At 62.7% G+C, this 17,623-nt stretch overlaps 3 protein-coding genes across 4 annotated transcripts; 1 reads left to right on the top strand and 2 right to left on the bottom strand.

Annotated features, from left to right (window-relative positions):
• The first annotated feature begins 110 nt into the window (after positions 1-110).
• TMEM79 (transmembrane protein 79) lies at positions 111-2,911 on the top strand. 2 transcript variants are annotated; one of them, XM_031608715.2, is made up of 4 exons: positions 111-628; positions 1,154-1,978; positions 2,118-2,331; positions 2,520-2,911. In XM_031608715.2, exons 2-4 carry the CDS (start codon positions 1,252-1,254, stop codon positions 2,716-2,718), a joined length of 1,140 nt encoding a protein of 379 aa, XP_031464575.2. In that variant the 5' UTR covers positions 111-628; positions 1,154-1,251; the 3' UTR covers positions 2,719-2,911. The 2 variants fall into 2 exon arrangements, with proteins under 2 accessions (XP_031464575.2, XP_089983225.1); XM_090127099.1 differs by lacking the exon at positions 111-628 and having other exon boundaries at positions 657-1,978.
• A 461-nt stretch (positions 2,912-3,372) lies between these two features.
• GLMP (glycosylated lysosomal membrane protein) lies at positions 3,373-8,854 on the bottom strand. The gene is made up of 6 exons (XM_031608714.2): positions 8,753-8,854; positions 7,818-8,075; positions 6,363-6,542; positions 6,039-6,257; positions 4,425-4,702; positions 3,373-3,966 (listed from the first exon to the last, which is right to left on the bottom strand). The coding sequence occupies exons 1-6, from the start codon at positions 8,837-8,839 to the stop codon at positions 3,798-3,800; spliced, it is 1,191 nt and encodes a 396-aa protein (XP_031464574.1). The 5' UTR covers positions 8,840-8,854; the 3' UTR covers positions 3,373-3,797.
• Positions 8,855-9,208: 354 nt separating this feature from the next.
• On the bottom strand, positions 9,209-17,003 carry CCT3 (chaperonin containing TCP1 subunit 3). Its single transcript, XM_031608704.2, has 14 exons — positions 16,851-17,003; positions 15,709-15,770; positions 15,307-15,357; positions 15,155-15,217; positions 14,467-14,563; positions 14,083-14,200; positions 12,472-12,658; positions 12,075-12,224; positions 11,794-11,926; positions 11,621-11,702; positions 11,343-11,523; positions 10,882-11,127; positions 9,961-10,092; positions 9,209-9,652 (listed from the first exon to the last, which is right to left on the bottom strand). Exons 1-14 carry the CDS (start codon positions 16,879-16,881, stop codon positions 9,548-9,550), a joined length of 1,638 nt encoding a protein of 545 aa, XP_031464564.1. The 5' UTR covers positions 16,882-17,003; the 3' UTR covers positions 9,209-9,547.
• Between the last annotated feature and the right edge of the window lie 620 nt (positions 17,004-17,623).

Raw genomic sequence — 17,623 nt, 5'->3', positions numbered from 1 at the left:
CCGCGGAGATCTCGCGAGATTACGGGGCACGCCGGGCAAACGCGGCGTCGCCTCGCGAGAACTCCGCTCGCTCCGCGCCATCACTTAGTGCTGGCAACATGGCGGACGCGTTGGGGCTTCGTCTCGCGAGAGTTCCGCGCCAATACTTAGTGCTGGCAAAAATGGCGGCCGCGCCGGCGTCGCTCCGCGAGCGATATGGGCGCGGCCTCCAGGGGACGAGCCGAGGCGCCGGACGCCCGTTCTCGCGGCCGCGTTTCGCCGTGGCGCCGTGCGGCCTCGCCTGCGGCAGCGGCGCTCCGAGGGCCGTGCCGGGAGCCGGGATGCGGCCGCCTGAGGCCTCCCAGCCCCTCGGGCCGCCCGCCGGGGCTCCCCGTTCCCGCAGGCTTCGAGGGAAGGCCCGGCGGGGCGAAACCCCTCAAAAAAAAACGCGGAGCGGGAGAAGCAGCGCCGGCTGCGGCGCTCCGGGCCCGGCGGAGCCGAGGAAGGCCCGGCCCTCGGCCCCTCCCCGCGGGCCCGGCCCCGCCCGGGTGAGGCCGCCGCGCCCGGCCCACCTGTCCGACAGGTTGGAGCTGAGGCGGCTCGGAGCGCTCCGCAGGCCGCGGCCCCGCCGCCCTCAGCTCCGCTCCGTGTGAGTGCCGCGCTCGGCGCCGCCCATCGGAGCTCGGCTCGGGCCCGGCGCCGCTCCGCGCCGTGAGCGCCTCCGGGGGGCGGGGGGGGCGGAACGTGAGCGAACGGGGGGGGATTTTCCTCGTTCCCGTCCCACAGCGCGGGGCGGGCCGGCAGATTGGGACCCCCGGCCCAGAGCGGCGGTTCGCGTTCGTGCCTCGGCGCCGCGGCTCCTCCCGCCCCGGAACCCCCCTGGCCGCCGAAGGCAGCAGCCCGACCCCCCAGCCCGGCCCAACTCCGGCTTCGTGCTGCGGGCCTCCCGCGCGCCCATCCCTACCGATGTCCCCGCTGCCGCTGGGCGTGGAGCCGCACGGCCCCCCCTCGCCCTGACACCCTGGGGCATTTCGGCGGGGCGGGGGCAGTTCCTCGGCCGTCCCTGTTTGGCAGCGCGGCGGGTGGGGGCTCCTTGTTGGCGCCTGGCCGTGCGCGTGACCCCAAGCCTCTCATTTCTGTCGTCTTTTTGCCTGTCCCCGTTCTTCTTGCACAGGGTGAAGCCAGCGGGGATGGGAGCCTAATCTTGTCCCGACACCCCGAGATACGGGAGAGCTGCTTCCCGACGCCTGGCAGCACTGAGCCCGCCGCCCCATGGCTGCTGCCGACCCCACGCTGCCCCTGGAAGAGGTGGCTCTGCTGGAGCTGGGGAAGGCGGCCTCCCCCGATGAGGATCCTCTGGCCCCAGATGACCATCGTGGGGATCCTGATGCCACCCTGCTGTGGGACCAGCGCCAGCACGGCGCATGGGGGCAGCCGGAACCCACAGAAACCAAAAGGCGCTCGAGCCCTGAGGGGGCCCGTGATGACCCTGAAGAGGGAACTCCTGCCTGCCCCCCCCCTGAGGCTGATGGGGAGGAAGATCCCGGGCTTCCCGTGATGGCACCGCACGTCTGTGTGCCCATTGACCTCCACTGCATCGAGCGGACACCCGAGGAGCGGAAGAAGCAGCAGCCCACCCCGCAGCCCCGGGAGGAGGGCAGGGGGGGCTGCGTTCCCCCCAGGGACGGACCCAACAGCATCCTCCCAAAGCAGGCACTCCTCTCTGCTGGCCCCTCGCCTTCCCGGGTCCCGCTGGTCTTTGAGGGGCAAGCAGCCAAGCTGCCAGCCGAGGGGCTGCAGTGCCCCTGTGCTGGGGTCTGCAGCACCGCCGCCCTCAAGGCTGTGGCCTCGGTGGTGGGGGCTCTGTTCCTCTGCCCCTGCCTCATTTATGGTGCCTACGTCTTCCTGCCCTTCGACGCACCGCTCCTGCCCACCATCAGCACACGGCTGGTGTACACACTGCGCTGCGCTGCCTTCGCCACCGTCCCCATCGTCCTGGGTGAGCTGCTGGGCCCGAGTGCTGCGGGGTGGGGGTCACCCCAGGGGGCGGCGGGCAGAGCCGGGGCTGAGCTCTTCGCAGCCGCCCTCCTCCCGCCCTGCTGCGTCCCACCAGCACACCTCTCTCTTCCCCCCCCCAGGGATGATCGTCAGCGGCATCTCACGCCTCTGCTCCTCAGCACTGGAGCCCTTTGGAAAGCTGCAGCGGGAGGTGGAGATCCATCGGACCTACGTCTCCCAGTCTGTCCACCTCTTCATCCTCTACTTTTTCAACATGGCCGTGCTGGCCACGTACCTCCAGCAGGAGCTCCTCAAGCTCATCCCCCTCCTCACGGGCCTCTTTGCCATCTCCCGGTAAGCAGTTCCTTCCCCCCATCTCTGGCTCACAGATGGCTGCTTGGTTTGTGCTGCTCCAGCAGGACCTCACCGGGCCCACACTGGGGAAGGGCTGCTTTGTCCTCGCCCCATCCTGCTCCTCACAGCAGGCTGTCATTGGGCCCAGCACCCCGAGCAGGGTTGAGCCCCCTGGTCTCCACCCGCAGGCTGACCTACTGGCTGTCCTACGCCTTCGGGCGCTCCTTCCGTGCCTTCGGCTTTGCCATGACCTTCCTGCCCCTCCTGGCCATGCTGCTCTGGAACCTGTACAACATGTTTGTCCTGGAGCCTGAGAACCTCCTGGCCGTGGCGACAGCGAAGCCCGAGGAGAGCTCCCGGCAGAGCAGACTGCGGTACTGGGGCTGAGCAGCTGCGGGGGGCTGAGCCCTCCGTGCCAGCCCTGGGGTGGGTGGGGGGCAGATCCCAGGGCTGCACTTCTTCCTTGGGACTCCCAGCACACCTCACATGAGGTGGGGAGCAGAAGGACCGTTGACTTCAGGACGAGGGGGGCAGGCGCTGCCAGACCTCCTCCTGGGACTAATAAAGCCCTTTAGCTGAACGGCTCCGTGGCTGTTTTGGGGATGGGGTTAGATTCTCCCGGCCCTTGGTGGTTGCGCAGCCAACGTCACCCAGCGTCCCTCCTCCACTCCTTCCTGCTGGCCGAGGTTCAGCACGGCCTCACAAACCGGTCTGCCGGGTGCCCTGCCCCGGGGAGCGGCACAACGGCCGCAGGTTTGGGGCTGCTGTGCTGGGACAAGTCGGCGTCTGGCCACACCGGGGCAGCCTGCAGCGCTCTGCACAGAGCTCCTCCAGCTGGGCTGCCGCGGCCGGCCCTCACACACAGCCCCGCTTTCACATCCCTCACGTAAAGGCAGAGCCCCTCAGCCCCGACCTGCCCCACGTCCCACGGTGAGACACTGCATGGAAGGTGAACAGGAACGGCCTGATGGAGCGTGGGTTTGGGCTGCACCAAGAGCTGCTCCGGAATTCCCACGGCGCAGCGCTGCCCCGGGAAGCTGCTCTTAGAAATCCCTTTTATTTGGTCAAAGATGAGTCAGTGGTTGAGGACACGGAAGTGTGGCAGCACTGCCACCAACCATCACTGCAAGTGGAAGGGCAGCAGCTCCTGCTGTGACCCAGGGTCTCTTGATGTCTCCATCAGGACAGTCCTGAGCTGACACTTGTAGCAGCAGCCTTAGCGAAGGCAGGCAGCACGAGGTGCCCGCCCACAGGAGGAGGATGACGGGGATCACCCGGACCCACTGCCCCGTCAGCCCCTGGCAGTTGTGCATCAGAAAGAAAGGAAGCACCGTCGTCAGCGCAGGCAGCAGGACAGAGCGTGGCACGGCAGCATGGCGGCGGGCCCAGTGCCCACCTTGCCCCGTGCCCCCCGAGAAGTGAAGATGGCAGCAGACGTGATCGCTCCCCGGGACGAGCAGCACCGCTCAGTTGATGGGCTCGTACTCGCTGTAGCGTCTCCTCCTGGCGCAGAGCAGCACGGCAGCACCCAGCAGGAGCAGAAGCAGCGGAGCGCCCAGCGCTGCGGCCACGATGGAGATGATGAGGGGAGAAAAAGTGTCCTCAGGTGGCGGCCCGAAGCCCAGCAGTGCAGACCTGCAGCAGGGAGCGAGACGTGTGAGCCGCACAGAGCTCCGTGTAAGGGTGTGTAGTGACAGGACAAGGGGGAATGGTTTAGAACTACAAGAGGGGAGGTCGAGAACAGGTGTTAGGAAGGGATTCTTCACTGTGAGGGTGAGGAGATGCTGGGACGGGTCACCAGGGGGGCTGTGGGTGTCCCCTCCCCGGGCTGACGGGGCTCTGAGCAGCCCGGCGCGCTGGGAGCCGGCCCTGCAGCGAGGTGATCTACGGGGTCCTTCCCAACCCAAACTGCGCTGCGATTCAGCGGCAGTTCCCTCTGCGGCTTTTAGGCTTTCATGACAGGAAGCTGCACTGAGCGGGAGGGGCCTGAGGGAAGGGAAACAGCTCAAACCTCCCCACTGCCCAGGCAGGAAAACACGCACAGCCACGGGGCTGCGAGCACAGAGCGCCCCGCCACGCAGAGCCCCGCTCACCAGCTCAGGTAGCGCTTCTCCCGGTAGGCGCCGCCGTCCTCCCCGCCGAAGGAGACGTTGATGGCGCTGACGCCGTAGGCGCTGCCCGCTCCATCCCCAAAGTAGGCGCGGACGACGGCGGAGCGGGGCCGGGCCCCGCCGGCAGCACGCAGCCCTCCTGCGTGGCACTGGATGCCGTCCCCGCGCGTTGGGTGCTGCGAGCCGTACGCCGTCGCCTTCCACTGCAGGAAGCTGAGCGCAGAGCTGTCGTTCTGCGACTCCGCTACCAGGGAGAGCGTCTGGGGAAGGGAAGTGTAAGGTTAACACAGCGCGTGCGTGGCACCCAGGGGACCAGCCCAGCCAGCACGGGTTCACGAAAGGCGGGTCGTGCTTGACCAACCTCATCTCCTTCTACGACTGGGTGACCAGACTGGTAGATGAGGGAAAGGCTGTCAACCTAGATTTCAGCAAAGCCTTTGACACGGTCTCCCACAGGATTCTCCTGGGGAAACTGGCTGCCCATGGCCCGGACAGGTTTACCCTTCTTTGGGTAAGGAAATGGCTGAGGGCCATGCCCGACGTGTAGGGGTTAACGGAGTTAATTTGCCTGGCGACCCATTTCAAGTGGTGTCCCACAGGGTCGGTACTGGGGCCCATCTTGTTTAATATCTTTATTGATGACCTAGATGAGGGCATTGAGTGCACCCTCAGTACGTTTGCAGGTGACACCAAGCGGGGAGGTGGTGTGGATCTGCCTGAGGGCAGGGAGGCCCTTCAGAGGGATGTAGATAAGCTGGATCGCTGGGCTGAGGTGAATGGGATGAGGTTCAACACGGCCGAGTGCCGGGTCCTGCACTTCGGCCACAACAACCCCATGCAGCGCTACGGGCCTGGGGACGAGTGGCTGGATGAGTGTGAAGAGGAAAGGGACCTGGGGGTGTTGGGTGATGCTGGGCTGAACGCGAGCCAGCAGTGTGCCCAGGTGGCCAAGAGGGCCAGCGGCATCCTGGCCTGCATTGAAGTGGCGTGGCCAGCAGAGCAGGGAGGTGATCATCCCCTGTACTCAGCTCTGGTGAGGCCGCACCTCGAGTGCTGTGTTCAGTTTTGGGCCCCTCACTGCAGGAAAGACATTGAGGCCCTGGAGCGTGTCCAGAGAAGGGCAACGAAGCTGGTGAGGGGTCTGGAGCACAGAGCTTATGAGGAGCGGCTGAGGGAGCTGGGATTGTTCAGCCTGGAGAGGAGGAGGCTCAGGGGAGACCTCATTGCACCCTGCAACTTCCTGAGGGGAGGCTGTGGTGAGGAGGGTTTGGCTGCAAGTTGTACCAGAGGAGGTTTAGGTTAGACTTAAGAAGAACTTTTTCTCTCAGAGCGGTCAGATGCTGGAATGGCTGCACAGGGAGGTGTGGAGTCGCCGTCCCTGCTGTGTTCGAGAGGCGCCTGGATGAGGAGCTGCGAGATGTGGGTTAGTGCTGGTGGTAGCAGTGGTGATGGGAGGACGGCTGGACTGGATGATCTTACAGGTCCTTTCCAACCTTGTGATTCTATGATTCTATGAGCTGGGCTGGGGGACACGACACCACACCACCCCTGTGCCCTCCCTGCCACCGAAGGGGGCGGCGCCCACCCCGCACTCACCTCAAAGATGGTGGGGGTGTATTCGTCGTCGATGGAGCGCACCGAGCGCAGCCTGGATGCCGCCCCTCTCTCCTCCACCGTGGCCACCTCCAGCACAAAGCGCGAGCCGTTGCCCCGCGGGGCCGCCCCAGTCAGGACGAACTCCACTTTGGAGCTGTTGGCCGTGTGCAGGAGGCCGGGCAGGGCCCTGTCGCGCCCGCCGCTTCCGTAAGCCGTCACCTGCGGGAGACGTGGGTCAGGGGGACGGCACGGCCGCGCCAGGGAGCGACGTCCCTTCTCTGGAAGGACGCCACGTCCGTGGGTGTCCCCGCCCCGCCGGCGTACCCGGAACGCCAGGCTGCCGTTGGAGAAGCTGCCGCTGGGGTCGGAGGTGGGGACGCCCCGAAGTTCGGCCGTCAGCGCGGTGTGGTTCACGGTCCGGTTGATGCTGTCCCAGGAGAAGTCTGACAGATCGTACGTGGGGTAGAAAACCTCCGATGCATCGGCCTTGCTGTACTCAAACAGCTGGGCGGAAGGAAGGGGAGGGGGCTGGGAAACGCCGCACGGACCCCCGCTCTTCTGATATCCGCCGGCACTGCTCAGATCCCCCTCAGCCATCACTCCCCAGGTGAACGGCCCCGGGTCTCAGCCTGTTCCCACCGCGCAGTGCTCAAAGCCCCGGTCAGCTCTGCACCCTCCTCAGGGCTCTCCCAGCAGCTCCCAGTCTGCCCAGTGCTCCAGCTGCCCTCCCCAGGGCAGAGCAGAACAGGGCAGCACCTCCCAGCCCTGCTGGCCCCACTGCAGGCAGTGCCCCCAGGGAAGCGTCAGCCTTCTTGGCCACTAAGGGACACTGCTGACTCATGGTCAACCACTGGTCATCTGTTGGTCAACCAGGACACTACTGGCCTTCGGGGCCACCAGAGACACTGCTGGGTCATGGGCAACCTGCAGTCAAATGCTGGCAAACCGTTGGTGAACCAGGACACCGCTGTCCTTGACCACCAGACCCCAGGACCTCCTCTGCAGAGCCCCCCTGCAGCAGCTCAGCCCCACCTGTACCAGTGCATGTAGTTGTTCCTCCCCACATGTAGGACCCCCTCTCACTCCTGCCGAACCCCCCCTGGTTTGCAGCACAGGAGATGCTATGGATGTCATCTCTTCACACCACATCTTTGTGGAAGTACTGTTGGGAGGGACCCCCAGAGGCTCCACTGCTTCCCCTTAGCAGTGAGCAGGGACACCCATAGCCCCCCAGTGCTCACAGCCCCATCCCCAACCTCAGCTCTGCTGGGATGGAGCACCACAGCCTCTGTATGCATGCAGCCTGTGCCACGGCCTCCCCACTGCGCAGGAAAGAGCTCCTTCCGCACAGCCAAAACCTCCTCCTTTTCGCTGGAACCACCTCCCCCTCCTGCCCCTCGCCCTGCTGCAGAGCCCATCCCTCTCCCACCCTTCCATCCCGCAGGCAGCTCTCAGCTCTCTGGAGCTCTCCCCTCCGGGCAGCACAACCTCAGCTCCCCACCTGCGCTAGTTGGGGGGGGGGATTCCATCCCACCCCTCATTTCTGTGGCCCTCCAACAGCTCCAACAGTCTCCCCTGCACTGAGAACTCCACCTCTGAACGCTGCGCTCCAGCTGAGGCATCTCAGAGCAGGGACTCCTCCTCACCCAACCCCACATCACCGCACAGCTCCGCTTGGCGCTGGGGCTGCGAGGATCATTCAGGAGAAGGGAGGGGGGGCCCACCACCACCCCACACACCCCGCAGACTCGGTGCTCCACCGCTCCCCTGCAGCAGTACCTTGGTGAAGACAATAGCAGCTGCATACACCACGCTGCCGGGCGGCTCGATCCACACGGCGCCGGCGGGCGCAGGGGACAGCAGGCGGCTCCAGTCGATGGACAGGGCGCTGCTGGGGCTGCGTGTGGCCACCAGCAGCACCGACGGGGCCCCGATGCTGCTCCACACGTAGTGCAGCGAGTCGCTGCGCCCCACCGCCCGCACGTGCAGAACGTTGACTGAGGAACCGTTCCAGCCGGGGTTGTACTGCATTGACACCTGCGGGGATGGACGGACGGAGGCAGGGATAGACAGGCCAAGGCAGAGATGGAGAGAGGTAGGGATGTAGGGACAGACGGACCAAGGGAGGGGTGGATGGAGGCAGGGATGGACAGACAGACAGAGAGAGGGATGAATGGACCAAGGGATAGACAGACAGACAGACTGGGGTAGGGATGGATGTTCTGAGAGAGGGATGGATGGACGTAGGGATGATGTAGGGACAGATGAACAGAGGGAGGGATAGACGGAGGCAGGGATGGACAGACGTAGGGATGGACAGACTGAGGGAGGGATGGACCAAGGGAGGGACAGACGGACTGGGGTAGGGATGGATGGAGGTAGGGATGGACAGATGTAGGGACGGATGGAGACAGGAACAGACGGACCGAGGTAGGGATGGACAGACAGAAGCAGGGATGGACGCAGGACAGGGATGGAAGGACTGAGGCAGGAACAGAGCGAGGCGAGGATGGACGGAGGTAGAGACGGACAGAAGCAGGGACAGACGGAGCGAGGCAGGGACGGACAGACGGACGGAAGGGCCCCGCGGTTCGCGGGGTCGGGGAGGACGAAGGGCCTCGAATGTCACCGCCCCCCAGCTCAGCGCCCCCAACGCCCCCCGGGGAAAGGACGGACAGAAGGACGGACGGACCGACCACCTCCCCCCCCCGTACCTCCCGTCCGCCGACCGCCGCCGCCCCCAGCAGCAGCAGCAGCGCGCCCAGCGCCGGCGCCGCCATTCTCCTTCCGGCGCAGCGCATCACGTGACCGCCCCCCCAACCTCCGCCCGCCCCCCCTTAAAGGCGCCGCGCCCCCCCCAAGAAGACGCCCTTAAAGGAGCCGCTCCCCTGCCGAGTTGAGGAGGTAGGAAACACCTCCGCCCAGGTCCGCTTCGTTCACCTGCCGAGCGCAGAGCCTTGCTGAAAAACGGGGATAAAACTCCCTAAAACAACTTCAGTACGGGGAGCCAAAGGCGGCATTTAAGGCAGCTCTGAAAACGGGGTAATGGGGAGCGGATGTGGGGCAGGGGAGATGGGGACCAGGCGTGGGACACGAGGACACGTCAGAGATGGGGGACAGATGGGAGAGACTGAGGGAGCAGATGGGGGCGCGGGGACAGCTCACAGCTGTTTCACAATGGAGCCCCCCAAGACGTGACGCCTTTTATTGTTGAGGCAAACTGCAAGGAATTACAGACAGACTTAAATTAAACACCAACACCTCCCCCCGGTACCCAGGCACTGTGCCCTGTCCCCATCACCACGTTCCCATCCCACCCCCCAAACTTTGGGCTATTAACTTCGGGGCCTTTACCCCAACTCGGCCTCAGGATGGGGGCAATGGCAGCTGCAGGCGCGGCCCCACGGAGCACGGCCCCACGGAGCACGGCCCCACGGAGCACGGCCCCACGGAGCACGGCCCCACGGAGCACGGCCCCACGGAGCACGGCCCCACGGAGCACGGCCCCACTACTCCTGGGCTGCCTCAGTGGGTGCTGGCGCCTTGCTGTGCTCTTCGCCTTTCTTTTTGTGTCCCGAGACGATGTCATCGATGCGGAGCAGGAGGATGGCGGTCTGCAGGGAAAGCCCACAGCCCGGTCAGAGCAAAAAGCGAGGGATGGAAGCACACGGGCAGCCCTCACCCCGCAGAGCAGCAGCTGCAGCATCAACATTGCCACCCAACTGCCAGGAAAGGATGGCAGCACCACCCCCAGCAGTGACCCAACCCCAGGGAGCAAACGCTCACACTGGGCTGAAACTGAAGGCACAGCAGAGCCGAGCTGCGCCGTGCTGTGCTGCTCTCCCAGCACTCATCCATGCACCAAGCAGTGACGTTCCCCGCTCCGGAAGGAGACAAAGCAACACCTGCCCACCCTCCTCACCTCCACAGCTGTTTTGTAGGTCTGCAGTTTGACGGCCAGGGGCTCCCAGACCCCCAACTCCTTCATGTCAGCCAGGGCTCCGCTCTCCCCGTTCACCCCCCACGTCTGGCTGCCCTCCTGGGTGTGCTTGGCCTGCAGGGAGGACAGGGAGATTGCTGAGCACGAGGGAAATGTGAGCACTCGCCTTTCCCAACCTCAGCACTGACACAGCACAGAGGAAGGTTTGAGCCCTGCCCACCCCAAGAACCAATGTGTGTCTGTCCGTCCATCCCTGCCCCCATCCATCCCTCTCTCGATACATCCATCCCTACACCAGTCTGTATGCTCCTCCCTTGGTCCACATTCACACTGCGGTACAACCGCAATTCCGCCAGCTGCAGCAGGCAGAGGGGTTGGAATGATGATCCTTGGGGTCCATTCTATGATTCTACGGGTCCTTCCACCAAAGTGGAACCTGGGAGCTCCATCTCAGTGTGAGGAACAGGGCTCAGAGAGGTGGGAGGGCTCTGCTGGAGAGACCCAAACCCACTGGGGCACTTCTGCTGCACAGTGATGAAGGGAACCTGCTTTAAGCAGGCGGGAAAGGGGGTCTCCAGTGGTCCCTCCCAACCCCTACAGCACTGCAACCATGCAAGAGAATGCTGCAACTACTGAAGAGCTGCAGGCTCAGCCTGAGGAACTGCCCCACGGGAACCAGAGGGAGGAAGAAACAGCTCCATAGGAACCCGGGGGCAAGAGAAGCGACCCCTTGGGAATTGGGGGGAAGAGACGAGCTGACCCCTGGGAGCTGGGGGGTGGGAGGAGGTGCCCTACAGGAGCTGGGGGAAGAAGGATCATCCCCCACGGGAGCTGGGGGGCAAGAGGAATAGCTCCACAGAAGCAGGGAAAAGGAGCTGCCCCCACAGCAGGCAGGTGCCTTACCCGCAGCGAGGTGAGCACGCGGATGGTGCTGGCACCGCAGTTCTGGATGAGCGTGCGTGGGATGACCTCCAGCGCCTGAGCCACCGCTCTGTAGGGCCACTGCTCCACCCCCGTCATGCCTTTGGACTTCTCTGTCAGCGCGTGGGACACGGCCATCTCTGCAGCCCCTCCCCCTGGCACCAGCTGGGGGTCCACCAACACGTTGCGGCACACCTGCATGGCGTCCTGCAGGTTGCGCTCCACCTCCTGCAGCGGGGGGAAGAACATCAGTACTGAATGCACAATGCTGCTGCAGGACACAGCTGGGCTGCAGGGCACGAGCTGTGTTGTCCTGCAGGACACGAGCCGGGCTGGGCTGCAGGGCACCAGCTGGGCTGCAGGCAGCGTGCATGGATGGGAACTACCACCACTCACAACAACATCAGCAATGACTGACGCCAGGGAGGGAGGGCAGAACTCACCGCCAGGATCTCCTTGCTGGCCCCACGCAGGACGATGGTGCACGCTTTGGGGTCCTTGCAGTCGGTGATGAAGGCGAAGTACTCGTCTCCGATCTTCTTCACCTCGAACAGCCCGGCGCCGGTGCCCACGTCCTCCTCCCGCAGCTCATCGGTGCGGCTGACGATGCGCGCCCCGCAGGCCCTGCACACAGATGGGGATGGAGGGTCGTCACCGGGTGAGAAATGCCAGAACCGCCCCCCAGTGCCAGAACCGCCCCCTGCAGCGGGGCGGCGCTCACCTGGCGATGCGGTTGTTGTCCGTCTTCCTCACCCTGCGGACGGCGCTGATGTTGGCTCTCATCAGGTAATGCTGGGCCAGGTCTGAAAGCGGTTTGTGCGCCCCGGTTAGGGGCGGGCAGCGCCCCCAGAACCACAGTGGGTACCACAAAAGGAGGGGGTGTGGTGCTGTTACCCGAAATGCCCTTCTCGGTGATGACCAGGTCTGGCTTCACCCTCAGCAGGTCCTCGCAGATCTGCTGGATGTACTCCTCCTCCATCTGCAGGATGCGTGCGAAGTCCTCCTCCCGCGTTATCTCAATGTCAGTCTGCACAGGAAGAGAAGCACTGCTCACAGCCGGCACCGAGCTCAGCATTCCCCCTCCCCAATCCCCGGGCTGGAACTTCTCGCTAACGAGACCCCTGCAATGAACAACACGCGGATGAGGGCTGGCTCAGCCCCGCCATCCCGCCCACCTGGCTCTCCCCTTTCTTGTACTCCAGCGAGCAATCCAGCAGCACGATGCGTGGGTTCTTGATGAGGCGGCGCATCCTGGGGTGCGTCACATCCTTGTTCACCATAATGCCACGCAGCACACACGAATCCTCGCAGAAGCCACCCGGGATCTGACACGGAGAAGGGAAACGTGAAGAGATCCACCTGCTCCACAGCAGCCACACGGCTGCGCTCCCAAAGCGACGCTCCCTGCCAACTCAGCACACGCAGCCCATGATACAAGCTTGTGGCAAGACAGCACCAAAGAGGATGGAACAAAAAGCCGTGGAGGACGCTGAGCAGCAGACCCCAGGAGTTCTCTCCCCAGCATCACCCACCCACAGCACAGCAGCACACGGGCAGCAGCTCAGGACGCACCTTCTCCACTTTGGCGTATTTCTTGATATCGATCTCCTTTCGGCCGTTCTCCTCCAACTCCACCGTCCTGACGGCGTCCAGAGCGATGCTGCAGGCCAGCTCGGACCAGCGGTTGATGGCTTTGGTGTTTATGGCGCTCTTGATGATTTTCAGCATCATCTCTCTGTTGTTCACATCCACCGGGGTGCTGTGGGACAGGGAGGGCTGAGCAGCGAACCGAGCATCGCTCCACGCCATAACTGAGCTGTAATTGTGTGCCATCCCCCCCAGCTCTGTGTTTTGCCAAAGCGAACCCCTCTGGGCCGCGCAGAACCCCACAGCCCTCCTCACCACCTCCACAGAAGCACAGATGTCAGGGATTGGCAGCTCAGTGCCATCCCCCTCACTACGAAGGCCAGACCAAGAGCATGATCCTGAGAGTCAGGTGTGCACCAAGTATGTGGTGTGTATTCACAAGGACTGCAGCACAAGGAACGCCGGTACGTCGGCAGCCACGTATGGCAGAGGGGCAAAAAGAGCCCTTATAAATGAGCTGATCAATAAACTTCAAGACTTTGATTACATTTACCCCTCTACGAGCTTGTGTTTCAGCCTTTGCAAAAGTATCTGAAAAACTGGACAGAATGGAGAGCAACCAAGAAGATACAATGGACAAACTGCCTGCCGTGCTTAATGCTGGTGGATGATACCATGGTGGTATCAGATACACCTGATGGGGACCAGGATTCCCAAACAGCCTCTGGAGGGGCTGATCAAACTGGTTTCCTCCCAGCCTGCACCCTCCAATGGCTCACTATCAGAAGAAGACGTCCTCCTGCTCGAGCAAGGGACAGCAGCAGGACTACATCACGTTTCGCCTTGTGGCTTTGCCTGCAGAGCATGGGGAGGATATGAAGAAGTGGCATAAAAAATCCACTCCTGCACTGCAGGAATTGCAAAACGGATCAACCACCAGATCAGCTGCTCCAAAAAGTGACTGCTCCAGTTGCTGCGGGACGTGGCAACAGCCTAAGAACCAATAGAGGGGTAACCAATAGACACACTCCTGCTGCCCACCAGGACCCCCGGGTCCCTCTCCCCTCTGCTGCTCTCCAGCAGGCCAGTTCCCAGTCCATTCCGGCACCCAGGGCCGTTCTGTCCACACACGAGGCTCTGCACTGCCCCTGTTCTACCTCATCCAATTTCTCCCTGCCCAGCTCTGCCCGGATGGCAGCACAGCCTCTGCCGCGTCAGCCTCTCCTCCAGCTCTGTGCCATCACCAAACTGACAGCGCACTCTATTTCCTCAGCCAAGTCACTGCTGTGTGCACTGAACAGCACTGATCCCAGCACCGACCCTGAGGGACCCCGTTGGATCCAGGCCTCCAGCTGGATGGAGAGGAGTCTGATGCTCTGCAGTTACCAGGTCCTCCTCCTTGCCCTCTGTGAAGGCTGGAGGGACACTTCTTTCCTTCACTTCTCAGGCAGTCTCCCATCCCCACCACTTACCAAAGACAAAGCGGCCTCGCAATGTCTGCTAGCTCCCTCAGCACCCATGGGTGCATCCCATCGGGACCCACACCTTTATGGACGCCCACAGTGCTCAGCTGCTCCCTAAGCCAGGTGCACTGACCTGATCTTCTTCAGGACGTTGATCATGTCGTCCAGAGCCTTGCGGTAAGCGCCGATGATGACAGTTGGGTGCATCTGCTGCTCCAGGAAGTGCTCAGCAACAGAGAGCATCTCTCCAGCTGTGGGTGGGGGGAGGGGGTTAGGGTTGGGGTCTCCATGCTCCCACAGCATCGGCACTTCTCACTGTGCTCAGCACTTCTCACAGCTCTGCCAGCACTGAGCCCCACCAACAGCTCTGACCCACTGCTGCTCTCGGTTCAAAACCCCAACCCCACGTTTTAGGGCTGCAAATAACAGATGTGTCTCTGCAAGGCGTTCTCACCGGGCTGCGCTAAGCACACAATAAAGCTCAGGTTAGGTTTTATGCACATCTTCCCCCCCTTACCAAGGATAATGACAGACGTGGTCCCGTCCCCGACCTCCTCGTCCTGAGTGCGGCTGATCTCAATCATGGACTTGGCAGCGGGGTGCTGCACTTGGATCTGTTGGGGGGTAAATGCTGCTCTGTGCTCTGGGGATCTCAGCACCGCTCCCAGCGAGCAGAGAGCTGCACAACTGCAGCGCAGGGCTTTTCTTTCCTTTTGGGAGGAAACAAATTCCTTTCCCCTTCCCAAGCACAAAACCCCTTCTCTTTTCTAAGGGAATCACACATTCCTCTCCCCCAGCTTTTCAGCCCTTTCCAATCCCTAAATATGCTCTTCCAGGGCCATTCGCACTAAAACAAACCCAACAATTTCTTGGTCTAATTATCCAGGACAGTAAAACAAAGCATGGACTCCTCAGATTCCGACGCAAACGATGACAACAGCAATGGGCACAACTCCTGTGGTCCTACAGAAGCTCAGTGACCGCTCCATGACCAAACCATGACCAAACTTTTCAGAGGAGGACCAAACCCACTTTCGGGAGGAGGAGCGCTGTATGGGATCATTCAGTGCCCCCCTGTGAGAACCCCATGGCTGCTGCTTGATGCTCCAGAAAAAAAACAGGAGAATGCAGAGAACACAGCCTAACCTCAACCCTAACCCCACCCCACCCCCAACTGCTGCACCCCCCCTCCCAGAGGCACTCACCTCCCTCAGGATGGCATTGCCATCATTGGTCATCACAATGCCTCCCATGGGGTCCAGAAGCATCTGCAACCCAAAGATGAGCACTGCTGGTAACGACTTCCCTACGTGCAGCATCAGTCAGTGTGCAGCACGGGGACGGCAGCAGCACTCACCTTCATCATCGCCCTCGGCCCCAGGCACGTCCGGATGATGTCAGCGATGGTCTGTGGGGAACAGTGGGAATTAGGGGACACGAGGAGGACACAAGCACTCCAGGAAACCACACACCACATCTCCCCACGCCCAGCCTGCAATCTGCAGCACAGCTCCAACCCCACGGTGCTCAGAGGAGCCCTGCGCCGCACCGAGCGCCGCCCAGCACCGACCCCACGTTTGCACCCGCTCAGATTTTGCAGAGGAAAAGGTTCAACGGGTCCAACCCCCTTCACGTTCAGTTACATCCCACTTATTGCTTTCAATGCTGAAAACCCATTTCATCCACTCCTTCCACTCCCACGTGCACACACACACGCACACACTCGCTGACCAGGAGCAGTGACCTCAGAGCACAGTACCTTTGCAGCAGTGATGTTCCCAGCCTGGACTTTTCTTCCAGACTCCCGCTTCACATTCTGACCTACAGGACACAAAGAGCTAAGAGCTGCCATCCCATCCCGTCCCTTCTAACCCAACCACAGTGATTCTGTGTTCCGGACCTACAGGATCCCTTCAGCTCTTTGGCACTGTGATTTTTAAGGTACAAACCAAAGCCGTTCCATAGTTTTATGGTCTTCCAGGACCTTCCCAACCCCATAATTCTGTGGTTCTCCAATTCTGGGACTTCCAGAACCCTCCCCATACAACCATTCTGTGATTCCATTGTTCTGTGGCCTTCCAGGACCCTCCCAACCCCACCATTGTGTGCTTCCATGGCTTTGTGACTTTTAGGATCCCTCCCAGTCCAAGGCATCCAATGGCTCTATGGCATTCCAGGACCCTCCCAACCCAACCACTCTGTGGTCCCGTGATTCTGTGTCTCTCCAGGACCCTCTCAATCCCACCATTCTGTGTCCCATGGTTCCACCACTCTTCCAACTGAACCATTCTGTGATCCCATGGTTGTATGACCTTCTAGGACCCTCCCAACCCCACTATTCTGTGACCCCATTGTTCTCCACTGAGCTTCCAGGATCCTCCCTCCCCCACCACGGTGTCATCCCATGGTTCTGTGGCCTTCCAGGACCCTCCCAATTCAACCATTCTGTGATTCCATTGTTCTACAACCTTCCAAGTCGCCCCAAACCCACTGTTCTGCCATTCCAGGGTTGTACAACCTTCCAGGACCCTCCCAACCCCACCACTGTGCGACCAGATGGTTCTGTAGGACCCTCCAAAACCAGCTGTGCTGCGATCCCACAATAACCTCACCTTCCAGGACAACCCAACCCCACCCTCCTGCCATCCCGCATTTCTCTGACCTTCCAGGACCGCCCAACCCCACCACCCCACCATCCCCCATTTCTCTGACCCTCCAGGACCCGCCCTCCTGCCATCCCGCACTTCTCTCACCTTCCAGGACCTTCCCTCCCCCCCGCCCCGGTCCCGAGGATCCAACATGGCGGCGGACGATGGCGGCGGGGATGAGGCGGCCGCCCCCCCACCCCTCGCACGCCCCACCCGCGATCCCGCCGGTGCCCCGCGGCCCCCCGGCACTCACTGAGCACGAGCACGGGGCGCGGGCCCATCATGGCGGCGGCGATGGCGGCGGCCGGAGGCGCGGAGCGGCGGCGGAACGTTCTGGAGCCGCCTCACATGGACGCGGCGCTTCGCTCCGCCGCCGCGGCGCCTTGCCCCCGCCTACCGGCCCGCCGCGACCAATCAGAGGCCGAGCGGCGGGCCGTGCAGCCAATAGGAAGCGCTCTGCGCTCAGCGGTTCGGATGGAGAGAGGTGGGTGGTGCCGTGCTGTACTGCGCATGTGCGGGATGCCTGAGCCGAGCTCATGGCGGGGGCATTCAGGGCGCATGCGCAACGGGCGGAATGGGAGGAACCATTGTGCGGTGCTATGGGGGGGTGGGAGGGACCATTGTACGGTGCTATGGGGGGGGTAAGATGACCATTGTACGGTGCTATGGGGGGGTGAGATGACCACTGTGCAGTGCTATGGGGAGTGGGAGGGACCATTGTGCGGTGCTACGGGGGGTGGGAGGGACCATTGTGCGGTGCTACGGGGGGTGGGAGGGACCATTGTACGGTGCTACGAGTGGGGGGTGAGATGACCATTGTGCGGTGCTATGGGGAGTGGGAGGAGCCATTGAGCGCAGTCGTCCGTAAAGCTCAACCCAGTGCAGGCAGGTTGAGGGACCGTTGCTGTGCGGTGACACGCAGAGGGTGTGCTGAGGGGAAGACATGGGCGTGGGATGGGAACTGGAATGGGGATAAGGACGCAGATGGGGACAGGGTGGGGGCAGCGCTCCTGCCACCTTGCACCG

This window comes from Phasianus colchicus, chromosome 30, assembly GCF_987193195.1.
Source record: "Phasianus colchicus chromosome 30, bPhaCol1.hap1.1, whole genome shotgun sequence".
Classification (NCBI taxonomy): Eukaryota; Metazoa; Chordata; class Aves; order Galliformes; family Phasianidae; genus Phasianus; species Phasianus colchicus.
The sequence above is the reverse complement of the archived record's forward strand: the minus strand, read 5'-3'. Positions and strand labels throughout refer to the sequence as shown.